The 13,670-nt window shown below is 37.8% G+C and overlaps 1 protein-coding gene across 1 annotated transcript in view; it reads left to right on the top strand.

The window, feature by feature from the left end:
* Positions 1–13,670, top strand: part of TMEM65 (transmembrane protein 65) — a 60,631-nt gene that overhangs the window by 18,512 nt on the left and 28,449 nt on the right. The window contains exon 2 of the mRNA XM_006830694.1: positions 12,175–12,219. Coding sequence (XP_006830757.1) covers positions 12,175–12,219 — 45 coding nt within the window. The remainder of the gene's footprint in view (positions 1–12,174; positions 12,220–13,670) is intronic.

Below are 13,670 nucleotides of genomic sequence, written 5' to 3'. Positions count from 1 at the left end.
CCCTGAGAGGACCCAACCACTTACCTTGCTGTCTCCTGGGTGAACATCATGTCTCTTTAAGGCTGAATAATATTTGATTGTATTTATGCGTTGCTATTGTTGTTAGGTGCCGTCGAGTCAGTTCTGATCCATTATAGAAAACGTTTGTACAACAGAATGAAACACTGCCCAGTTTTGCACTGCCATTCTTACAATTGCTGCTACGGTTGAGCCCATTGTTGCTGTCACTTTGCCAATCCATCTTGTTAGGGGTCTCCGTCTTTTTTTCAGTGACCCTCCACTTTACCAAGCGTGATGTCCTTCTCCAGTTACTGGTTCCCTCCTGATAACATGTTCAAAGTTATGAGAGATAGAGTCTAACTTCCAAGGAGCATTCTAGTTGTACTTCTTCCAACATTGATTTGTTTGTTCTTCTGGCAGTCCATATTCTTTAATATTCTTCTCTAATACCATAACTCAAATGCATCAATTCTTCTATAGTCTTCCTTATTCACTGTCCAACTTTTACGTGAATATGAAACTGTTGAAAATACCATGGCTTGGGTCAGGCGTACTTTAGTCCTCAGACTGACATCTTTGCTTTTGAACACTTTAAAGAGGTCTTGTGCAGCACATTTGCCTAATGCAGTATGTTGTTTGATTTCTTGAGTGCTGCTTCCATGAGTGTTGATGGTTTTGTTGTTGTTGTTGTTGTTGTTAGGTGCCATCAAGTTGGTACTGACTCACAGCGACCCTATGCACAGCATAACGAAACACTGCTCGATCCTGGGCCAACCTCATAATGTTGCCATGCTTGAGTCCATCGATGCTGCCACTTAGCCAGTCCATCTCGTTAGGGGGTCTTCCTCTTATTCTCTGACCCTCCACCTTACCAAAGATAATATCCTTCTCCAGTGACTGCTCTCTGAAGTATGAGAGACAAGCTTTGGCCATCCTGGCCTCCAAAGAGCACTCTGGCTGCACTTCTTCCAAAACAGATCTGTTGGTTCTTTTGGCAGCCCATGACATTTTCAATATTCTCCTCCAACACCATAACTCAAAAGCATCAATTCTTCTACAATCTTCCTTATTCACTGTTCAGCTTTTGCATGCATATGAGGTTATTGAAAACACCATGGCTTGGGTCAGGCGCACCTTAGTCTTCAAGCTGACATCTTTGCTCTTCAACACTTTAAAAAGGTCTTGTATAGCAAATTTGTCTAATGCAATAAGTCATTTGATTTCTTGACTGCTACTTCGTGAGTGTTGATAGTTGATCCAAGAAGAATGAAGTCTTTGACAACTTCAATCTTTTCTCTGTTGATAAGAATGTTGTTTATTGGTCCAGTGGTGAGGATATTTGTTTTCTTTACATTGAGATGCAATCCATACCAAAGGCTGTGCTCTATGATCTTCATCAGTAAATGTTTTAAGTCCTTTTCACTTTCAGCAAGTAAGGTTGTATATCTGCATATTGCAGGTTGTTAATGAGTCTTTCTCCAATCCTGATGCCATGTTTTTCTTCATATAACCCAGTTTCTCAGATTATTTACTCACCACACAGGTTGAATAAGTATGGTGAAAGAATACAACCTTGTCGCACACCTTTCTTAATTTTAAACCATTCAGTGTTCCCATATTCTGTTTGAACAACTGCCTCTTGGTCCAGATACAGATTCCTCATGAGCACAATTAAGTGTTCCGGTATAGTCATATTTCGCAATGTTGTCCATAGAGTGTCATGATCCACACAATTGAAAGCCAGTTTGTCGTACTGTATGGTGGCTTATGAGTTGCTGTGATTCTGAAAGCTATGCCACTGGTGTTTTAAATACCAACAGGGTCACCCATGGTGGACAGGTTTCAGATGAGCTTCTAGACAAAGACAGACTAGGCAAGAGCGACGAACTACTTTAGAATATATAATCACGGAAAACCTTATGAATAGGAGAGTGTTGATGGTAGGACCAATCAAAATGAAGTCTTAGACAACTTCAGTATTTTCTCCATCTAGAATGTTATTTATTGCTCCTGTGGTTAGGATTTTTGTTTTCTTTACATTGAGGTGCATAGCCTATATAAATTGTCTTTGATCTTCATCAACAAGTGTTTTTAAGTACTCTTCATTTTCAGAAAGCAAGGCTGTATCATTTGCATATTGCGGGTTGTTAATGAGTCTTTCTCAGTCCTGACACCATGTTCTTCATATAATACAGTTTCTCAGATTATTTGCTCAGCATACAGACTGAATAAGTATGGTGAGAGAATACAACCCTTGCGCACATCTTTCCTGATTTTAAACTATTCCGTGTCCCCTTGTTCTGTGTGAACAACTGCCTTTTAGTCTATGTACAGGCTCTTCATGATTACAGTTAAGCTTTCTGGAATGCTCATTCCAGAACTTCTTGTTATCCATAGCTTGTCATGATCCACACAGTCAAAAGCCTTTGCATAGTCAATAAAGCATAGGCAAACATCTTTCTGTATATATATATACACTGTGGTTTATTTACCCATTTATCTGTTGATGGACACATGGATTATTTTCACCTTTTTCAAAGTGTGAGTGATGCTGCTGTGAACATGGATACACACATATCTGTTTGAGTCTCTGCTTTCAAATCTCTTGGACATGTACTTAGGAGTGGAATTGTTGGAGTCCTGGTATGGCGCTGTGGGTTTATGCGCTGGACTGCAGTCAGTTTGAACTGCAAGTTGACAGTAAAGTTCAACTTCACCAGCTACCCCTCAGAAACCCTATACAGGGTTGCTATGGGTCAGAACTGACTAGATGGCACTTAACAACAACAATTGGTAATACAACTACTGTGGTGCTATAGGATAAGCTGACCTTGCTAACTAGAAGTTCTGTGGTTCAAACTCATCAGCCTCTCCTCAGAAACCCTGTACTGGATCACTATGAGTCTGAACTGGCTTGCAGACACTTAACAACAACAATATAGTAATACAAAGGACAGCTCAAGAAGACAAAGTAAAGTATGGTAGTGAAATGTGCAAAGACCTGAAGGTAGGAAACCAAAAGGGAAGAAGACACTCAGCGGTTCTCATCCTGAAAGAACAGAAGGAAAAATTCAAGACTTGTGTTGAAATATTGAAGGATTCTATAGGCAAAATAAAATCCTGGTGTGGCACGGTACCACACCTTGGAAAATCTATACAGGGTAGCTGTGAATCAGAATTGACTTGACAGTACTTAACAACAGCAATAACAATGGATAACATATTGAATGTACAGCACGCTTCAAAATAAGATGGAAGGACTGTACAAAATCACTGTACCAAAAAGAATTGGTCAGTATTCATCCATTTCAGGAGGTAGCATAGGATCAAGAAACAATGGTATTGAAGGAAGATATCCAAGCTAAACTGAAGGCACTGGCAAAAAACAGGCCGCTGGTAATTGATGAGGATTCTTGGTGTAGCACTGTAGCATAGGGGCTTGACCTCAAAGTCAGTTTGCTCCACAAAATTGGCAGTTCAAACTCACTAGCCGCTCCTTAGAAACCGTATACAGGGTTGCTATGAGTCAGAACAGACTTGACGGCACTTAACAGCGACAACAACAGTAACAGGTAAAATACTAGTGGAGATGTTTTAACAAACAGTTCCAGTTCCAGTCACTCTTCTATGCCTAGAAATCTAGAAAACAGCTACCTGACCAACTGCTTGAGAGAGATCGTATTTGTGCTTATTCCAAAGAGAGTTGATTGAACAGAATGCAGAAATTATTGAACAATGTCATTAATACCACACAAGTTCAATTTTGCTGAAGATAATTTTAAAATGGTTGCAGCAGTACGTTGACAAGGAATGATCAGAAATTCAAGCCAAATTCAGAAGAGAACATGGACAAGAGCTGTCATTATTGATGTCAAATGGTGTCTTAGTTATCTAATGCTGCTATAACCAAGTACCACCAGTGGATGACTCTAACAACCAGAACGTATTCTCTGATTACGAGGCTCTGGGGAAGTCTTTCTGTTGATCAGCTGGGGAAAGACCCTTGTTTCCTTCTAGCATCTTTAGACCTAGTAGTCCTTGACATCAGTCTTCCCCTGGATTATGTGCTTCGTGGTGCAGGGACCCCAGGTCTAAATGAAACACTCCACTCCAGGCTCTTCTCTCTTGGTAGTAGTAGGTCCCTCTGAGCTCAATTCACTTCTCTCTACTTTTGTATCTCAGAGATTGGCTCAAGATACAGTTTAATCCTGTAGAGTGCATCTGACCTCATCAACATTGTAGAAGTGAGGAGTTACAACATAGGATAATTACATCAGATCAGGGGTTAGTACGTCAAATCATATCATAGAGTTGATTGTACCATATTAGATTGCATCGTGGAAGTAATAGCTACTTCTTAACTGGAAAACCACTGAGAATCCTGAGCCAGCCAAGTTGACACAACCCTAAACTACCATAGATGGATCTTGTGTGAAAGCACCGAATACCAAAAAGATATTTGCCTGTGTTTTGTTGACTTTTTAAAGGCTTTGGACTATGTGGAACATAACAGATTGTGGATAATATTGCAAAGAATATCAATTCCAGAACACTTAATTGTGCTCATCCGGAACCTGTATATAGAGCAAGAGGCAAAACAGAACAAAGGGATACAGAATGTTTAAAATCAGGAAAGATGTGTGTCAGGGTTGTATCTTTTCATCATACTTATTCAGTCTGTATGCTGAGCAAATAATCTGAAGCTGGACTATATGAAGGAGAATGTAGCATTAAGATTGGAGGGAGACTTATTAAGTGAAGGAGAACTTACTTGAAGTACATACTGAAGAAGATCAAAGACTTCAGTATGGGTTACATCGCAACATAAAACAAAAATCCTCACAAGTGGACCAATAAAGTGGTATCATGATAAACAGAGAAAAGATTGAAGGTGTCAAGGGTTTCATTTTACCTGGATCCATAGTCAACACCCATGGATGTAACAGTTAAGAAATCAAACAATGTGTTGCATTAGGCAAATTTGCTGAAAAGATCTCTTTAAAGTGCTCGAAAGCAAAGATGTGACCCAAGTTATGGTATTTCCAGTCTCTTCTTAAGGTGGACAGTGAATAAGGAAGAAAAAAGAATTGATGCCTTTGTATTATGGTGTTGGTGAAGAATATTGGCTACCAGAAGAACAACAAATCAAATAGGAAGCCATATGGTATAGCCAGAATGTGCCTTGAATGGAGGATGGTGAACTTCGTCTTGTACTTTGGACGTATTATCAGGAGGGACCAGTCCTGGAGCAGGACATCATGTTTGGTATTGTGGAGGGTCAGTGAAATTGGTTGACACACACAGTAGTGTCAACAATGGCTTCAGACCTGTCAGAGATCATGGAGATGGCACATTTTTGGGTAGTGCTTCTTTCTGTTAGACTAGATAAGGTTGTCATAAATCAGAACCGACAACAAGTGAATATAGTTTTATTTATTGTAACTGATAGTAATAGAATTTTAAATGTTTTAACAAAAATTGTAATAGAACAATAATGATTTTCATTGATTATAAGGTTGTTTTGCATGGTTTTAGCTTTCACAATTATTTTTTTTTTACCCCCACGTTAAAATACAAAGTGAGGATTCCTTGTATATTAATGTACCACACTTCAAAATTTCATATACTGTGTATTTTAAATTTTTATATGTTTTATTTACTTTATTGCTTTAATACACTCTGATTTTGAAATATTTTTAGCATGCAGATATCCCACTCCTGAGATTGCCATTGTGCAGCATGTGAAGGAAGTTTCAGCAGCAGAGACCCCTGATAGTTTGGGTACAGTACCATCCTACAGTACTATTGGTTTGCCAGATGTTTAATGCAAATAGCAAAGCATCTATTTGACAAGAAGCTTGCTTATTTGAAATAGGATGCTTTGGTTATGGTAATAGCATTTTTTTGTTTTTGCATCAGTATTTTAGATTGTCTACAAAATATTTTTATTATCTAATCCTTGATGGTGTGAATATGGTGGAATAACAATTGCATGCCTAATTAATTTCTGATCTTAACAACAGACAAAACCTCGACATAAATTTACATATAAATGTTTACATTTGTATTGTATATTTTAAAAATTGTTGAAATCCCTTAGCAAGTGAAGAGTAAGAAACATTCATTCTTTAGGATGAATGAATGGGATAAAAAAACACACTCAGGGAAGCCTACAGAATATTATAAAAAGAGATTGTATTTACATAACTGAGATATACGAGGGTGAGTCAAAAAATGATCCACACTCTGTTTATATTAAAACGCCATCCATACCCACAGCTGATGACAACATTGAGCATGCACATGAAATGATTCTGTTGAAGAGATAAGTGACAGTGGATTATGTGGCAAATCATTAGCAAATCACCCATGAGTCTGCCTATGAAATAATCAACAACAGACTTGGGTTTCAAAAAGTTTGTGTGAGATGGGTACCGGAACAATTCACGGAAGAGCATACACAGAAGCACATGGACATCTGCAAACAAAATTTGTACCCATATTCGAAGAAAGGTAAAAGTTTCTTTAAAAAAATAGTTACTGGTAACGAGACATGAACTCATCACTGCGAGCCTGAGAGTAAACAGCAGAGTATGGAATGGAAGCATCCTCAGTCACCAACCAAGCAAAAGTTCAAAAGTCAATAATCAGCTGTAAAATTGATGGCTTACAGTGTTCTGGGATTCTTAAGGGCCAGTATTGGAATGCTACTAGGAAGAAGGTTCAGCAATCAACAGTGCTCATTACAGTGAGATGCTCACTAAAGAGCTGAAGCCTGAGCTGTGAATTAAAGGCAGAAGACTGCTATGCAAGGGCTTTGTGATCTTGTATGACAGTGCACATCCACACACCTCTGGCCACACTGTTGACACTCTGCAAAAACTTTGTTTTGAGGTATTAAAGCATCCTCCCATAGACTTAATCTTGTTCCATGAAACTTTCACCTGTTTGGTCCCCTGAGAGCAGCACTTTGAGGACAAAGATTCATGTCTGATGAATAAGAGAAGACAGCCATTGGTGTATTCGTGGCTTGCAGCTCAGCCTAAAACATTTTAAATAAGGGAATATGAAAGCTTGTTGACAGATGGCCAGAGTGTATTGAAAAGCAGGGATATTATATCGAAAAATGATGTTATTTGTCTTTTCTAAAAGATGATTAAAATAAATTCTACAGCAGACTGGATAATGATAATTTTTGACTCATCTAGTACCATTATTCTGTAAACATTAATTATTTAGAAAAAATATTTTTGAATCGTTTAAAAGCTTTTAGTAAGTCGTCTTAATGCCATTCATAAACTTTTTTTAAGATTCACTTTCCATACAGTTTGACATGATAGTTTGTTATCTAACTTAAGTTGCATGGTGTGGTGGAGGCGGCTGTGGGATTGATGTGTGTGTGTGTGTGTGTGGAGAAGGGAGGAGAGAGCTATAGAGGAAGAGGTATAAAAATTTAAATGAAAATAAGTATCTCTTTGTTCTGTTTTATTTTTGATTACTATGTAACTTGAATACATAGCCTAAGAAGTGTACCATAATGTGTGAAAAGGGATCTGAAATAATTTATGAACAAGTTGAAATCTTGAGACAATGAGGATTTAAAATAACTCTGGCTATATATATCAATATTAAAATATTTACTGATAAAGATCAAAGAGCACAGCCTTCAGTATGGATTACATCTAAATGTAAAGAAAACAAATATCCTCACCACTGGACCAATAAACAACATTCTTATCAATGGAGAAAAGATTGAAGTTGTCAAGGACTTCATTCTTCTTGGATCAACTATCAACACTCATGGAAGCAGCAGTCAAGAAATCAAAGGACATATTGCATTAGGCAAATCTGCTGCACAAGACCTTTTTAAAGTGTTGAAGAGGAAGATGTCAGTTTGAAGACTTAAGGTGCACCTGACCCAAGCCATGGTATTTTCAGTAGCCTCATATGCATGTGAAAGCTGGACAGTGAATAAAAAAAGACCATAGAAGAATTGATGCCTTTGAGTTATGATGTTGGAGGAGACTATTGAAAGTGGGCAGCCAAAAGAACCAACAGATCTGTGTTGGAAGAAGTGCAGCCAGAGTACTCCTTGGAGGCCAGGATGGCCAAAGTTCATCTCTCATACTTTGGACATTTTGTCAGGAGGGACCAGGCACTGGAGACGGATATCATGTTTGTTAAGGTGGAGGATCAGAGAAAAAGAGGAAGACCCCCAGTGAGATGGATTGGCAAAGTGACAGCATCAATTCAAAAGTGGGATTGAATTGTACATTGATGGGGAACTGCCAGAGGCTCAAGCTGGATTCAGATGAGGATTTGGAACGAGGCATGTCATCCTGGCTAGAATCAGAGAATACCAGAAAGATGTTTACCTGTGCTTTATTGACTGTGCAAATGTTTTTGGCTGTGTGGATCTTGACAAGTTATGGACAACATTGTAGAGAAATGAGTATTCCAGAGCACTTATTTATGCTCATGAGGAGCCTGTACATAGACCAAGAGGCAGTCATTTGAACAGAACAAGGGGAAACTGAGGAAAGGTGTACCGCAGGGTTGTGTTCTTTCACTCTGTATGCTGAGCAAATAATCTTGAGAAGCTGGATTATGTGAAGAAGAACATGGCATGGATTGGAGAAAGGCTGGTTAACAACCTGCAATATGCAGATGATACAACCTTGCTTACTGAACGTGAAGAGGACTTAAAACATTTACTGGTGAAGATCAAAGACCACAGCCTTCAGAATGCGTTGCCCCTCAATGCAAACAAAATGTTAATCCTCACCACTGGAGCAATAAATAACATCAAGATTAGTGGAGGAAAGATTGAATTGATCAAAGACTTCATTTTGCTTGGATCCGTTATCAACACTCATAGAAGCAGCAGTCAAAAAATCAAATGATGTATTGCATTAAACAAATCACTTGCACAAGACCTCTTAAAAGTGTTCAAGAACAAAGATGTCAGTTTGAGGACTAAAATGTGTTTGACCCAAGCCATGGCATTTTCAGTAGCCTCATATACATGTGGAAGTTGGACAATGAATAAGTAAGACTGTAAAGGAATTGATGTATTTGAATTATAGTGTTGAAGAATATTGAAGGGACCATGGACTGCTAGAAGAATAAAGAACTCTGTGTTTGAAGAGGTACAATCAGAATTCTCCTTAGAAGCCAAGATGGTCGGACTTTGTGTCTCATACTTTGGACATATTATCGGGATGGACCAGTCCCTCGAGAAGGACATTATGCTTGGTAAAGTGATGGGCCAGTGAAAAAGATGGAAGACCCCTACGGAGATAAATTGACACAGTGGCAGCAACAATGGGCTCAAGAGTAGCTGCAATTGTGAGGATGGCACAGGATTGGACGGTGTTTCATTCTTTTGTTCATAAGGTTGCTATGGGTCAGAAACTACTTGATGGCACCAAATATTAACAACAACATGAGTCAGAATCAATTCGATGGCAGTTGGTTTAGTTTTTGATTGGCTTGAATTATTACGGAAGCCATTGAGTGTCATAATTTTCCTCCCCAAGATCCTTGGGTAGGTTCAACCTGACCACCTTTCTTTCAGGTAGCAAGCAGCATAGCACTTACCTGGCACTACAAGGACCCCTTTCTTCTCATCATATTACTGGCCAGTTCTTGTCCCATATGTTATTCCACTGGCATGTTCAAGCCCTGGGATTGGTTCATTGCCTCCAAACTGGATGCCTGTGTAGGTGTCAGTGAACTTGTTTACATGATATTCCCCTGGAAGGCTAATAAGATAACAGGATTAGTTCTTTTAAGATTGAAAAAGAAATTTTTACTTAATTTACATGTTGCAGTAACCACTTTAAAAAACTACATAACATTTGAAAATCATACTCAAACTATTTTATTTGTCTTAATGAAGGCATTTATTTAAAAAAATGATTTAAAGGACTTTTTGCAATTACATTCCTATTTTTAAAGACCTATTAATTGAAATGTACTAATTTTGAAAGTTAATTTCCTTGCTATTAATAATAAGTGTTTTCATTTTGTAATTTGGAATGTCAGTTTTTGTAAGTATATTACTTAACCATTTTAATATGTTTCTTTTTTTATAAATATTATTGCTTAGCTATATGTCCCCATTTGGTGCCTGCTTGTGACTTTACAGTATTTATATGACTCGCTTTAAAGATTTTGCATCCAGCATGGTTTGCATTTTAAGTTTATATCCTTTAATGCATTGCATATTTATTGTAAATTCATTTTACTTTTTTGAACTTTGTTCCATTAAAAGTCTAAGCTGTTATTCATAGTGTTCAGGATTTTGGGCAACTGAGAGCCTCAGTCCCTAAATTGTCCCTCGTAGTTGGTGCTTTGAGGGAGAAAGATGAAGCAATATGCTTCTATAAAAATTAAAACCTACCAAACCCTGTGGGACAGTTTTACTCTGTCCTGTTGGGTCAGAATCAGCTTGATGGCAGTAGGCTTGGTTTCTTGATTTGGAGATTTATTTGCTGTAGAGTTTTTAGGTGTTTTTGTTGTTGTTTTTTATCTGTTTATTTTTAACCTAAATTCTTTAGATATTGGTTGTTAGGCATTGTCTTGTATCTTTTAAATACATTTCCTTGGACAAGCTGGTTATACTGTATAACCCACAGTGTACTGTGTACTCTTCTATATATCATCCATGAATCCTGCTGGACTGTTGAATTTCCTAACGTTTTACCATTGCTTACTCCTGGAGGAGGATAGGCCATTGGTGAGATCATTATTGTTATGAGGTTTGTTAGCTGCCACTTTGTGATGGAGTCCTGATATGATGCTATAGGATAAGCACTCGATTGCTAACCACAAGGTTGGAAGTTCAAACCCACCAGCCGCTCCTTGAGAACCCTGTACAAGGTCGCTATGAATCAGAACCGACCTGAATGTAAACAGCAACACTAACTTTGTAATAATTGCTATTTAAAAAATATTATGACATTTCAAAATATCTTGATTATATTTGTGTAATTTTGACATGTGCTCTATACCGTATTCTATGTTTTACTTGTGACTTAAAATATCATCCTACTTTAAAACTTTTTTTTTGTATAAAAAGAGATGTATTACTCCCATCCCCAAAGAGAACATCTGAAGGAATTAGGTAAAATAAACCATATTTTCAATAAATCCATTTGCTCTCTATGTATGTGAAAGCTGGACAAATGAATAAGGAAGATTGGAAAAGAATTGATACTTTGCAATATGATGCTGACTAAGAACATTGAATGTACTATATGTAGACTGCCTGAAGATATCTATTCTAGAAGCAGTCCACCCAGAATACTCCTTGGAAGTGAGGATGGAGAAGCTTCATCTCACATGTATTCTGGACACATTATCAGGAGGGACAGTCCGTGGAGAAGGACATCATGCTTGGTAGAGGGTCAGTTGAAAAGAGGACCTTCAAAGATGGATTGACACAGTAGCTACAACAGTGGACTCAAAACTAGCACCGATTGTGAGAGTGGTCCAGAACTGGGCAGTGCTTTGTTTTATTATACATAGGATTGTGCCGCGAGTCAGAGCCGACTTGATGGCTCCTAACAATGACAGTAAGTCCTATAGAATAGGCTTCAAAAATGGAAAATACTTAGTGTAGTGTATTGTCAGAGGATTAGAACATGATATGAAGGATTAGAACACAATCCAAAGAAATGACTGTGGTAATAAGTTGCTTTAAAGTATTTTCCTATTTTAAAAGTTGTAGTCTAGGTGTAGTTGAATGATCTTTTCCCCCCTGTTATCTATGATGTTTGTTTTTTCAGTATATTTTTGAAGTCATGTAAGGTTCCCATCTTAAGGAAGAGTAGCTGTACTTCTGATGATGTCGTTTTTGGTGTTTCGTGTAATTAATTAATGCACATAGTCTCATTAAATAGGTGGAAGAACTGTGAAATAATGCCAGCCAGGGCCCATGGGGCCCAAGATGGGCTTGTAAATAAAGCTCAGTATTGTTTCTAGCCTTGAAATCAAAATTATACCAATTGATGTTTCCTGTTTGGATGACCTTGGCCCATTACCCTGAAGTGAATGTGTGGACAAATTCTGATATTATCTCACTTCATAAATCTGCTAGTATTTTTTCATTGTAACGCATACAGAAAAATAGTGACTAATTCTTCCCCCACACTTTTTTTTTCTTTTTAGAAAAATTGGAAGCTCCACCACCCACCACAGGACAGCTGAGATATGGTAATGGTTCTACAGTTATTAAATATTTGTTCATATATCTCTTGGACATGAAATACTTTGTATCATTCATCAATAGTACAGATGAGGCAGTAGATTTAAAGCGCTCCAAATAGAGTGCATTTTCTTAATAATTATGCTGAAAAACAAAGTTTATAAGCTTGGTTTAAGAAATATCTCATTACAGAATATTTAATCTATTTTTAAAGTCTAATATTGTTACTATTTAGAAATACAATTTTCCTTATGACAAGGATTTCTCAGAGTTTGAGTTTAAGGTGGGTCAAGGCTAGCTAGAACTGTTCTGGTGGAGAGCATTGTCCTGGCTAGTCATTTGTTGTACTGAAGAAGAGAGTGTGGGCATGCAGCAGAACCTGTCAGGGTCCCTGATGTGTTTGTCTGCTGTCGTAGGTGAGGAAAGATGATTCAAGGCTTACATTGCAGTAACATAATACAGTTGGAATTTTATTATAAAGATATCAAAAAAAGAAGATAATTATTTAATAGTAGAGTGAATTTGAGTAGGTTGTAAATGAAAGTTAAATATTAAATGTGCTTTGCTAACAATGGCTGAGTTATAGAATAGTGCTTCCCAAAGGAAAAGGAAGAAATCAAAAAAGTAAGATTAAATTCTATACTGGAGAGCAAACATCTTATAAAACAAAATCAAAAGCAAAAACTAAGAGCTAGTTGTTTTTTTTTTCCGTTTATGAGGTAGAAGAAAATTTATATTAGAAATTAGTAACTTTTCTCAAATAGCAAATAAATAAGATTTATTTTCCTCAGGTAATGTGGCTCTCCCAGTTTAGATTTATGTAATTGATTCATAGCATATATGTACTATTATTATATTTTAAGGTTGTATTGAGATTAACTGTTTATATGGTGCAGTGGTCACTGTAGGGTAAGCACTGAACTGCTAACCAAAAGGTCAATGTTTCAGACTCACCAGCCACTCCTTAGAAACCCTACACAGGATCTCTGTCAGTCGGAACTGACTCCATGGCACATCACAACAGCAACACTGGCTGTGTGTGACTGACTCTCTGAGGACTAGGGACAAGGTCTAATGTATCTTTGTATCTCAAGAACCTAATGGAGTGTTTGGTGCTTATTCAACTAGTAGTGGTGCATACTATTAATACACTCATTTGCTTATCAAAAAACTGAAGATTTGAATCCACCCACAAGTACCTTGAAGAAAGGCCTGGTGGTCTACTTCTGAAAAAATAGCTGTTGAAAACCAGCCCTCAGGAACACAGTTCTACCGTGACACACAGCCCTCAGGAACACAGTTCTACCCTGACACACAGCCCTCGGGAACACAGTTCTACTCTGACACACAGCCCTCGGGAACACAGTTCGACTCTGACACACAGCCCTCGGAAACACAGTTCTACCGTGACACACAGCCCTTGGGAACACAGTTCTACCGTGACACACAGCCCTCGGGA

The sequence above is a fragment of the Chrysochloris asiatica genome, unplaced genomic scaffold (assembly GCF_000296735.1).
Source record: "Chrysochloris asiatica unplaced genomic scaffold, ChrAsi1.0 scaffold00001, whole genome shotgun sequence".
Lineage (NCBI taxonomy): Eukaryota > Metazoa > Chordata > Mammalia > Afrosoricida > Chrysochloridae > Chrysochloris > Chrysochloris asiatica.
This window is presented reverse-complemented; position numbering and strand designations above follow the sequence as displayed.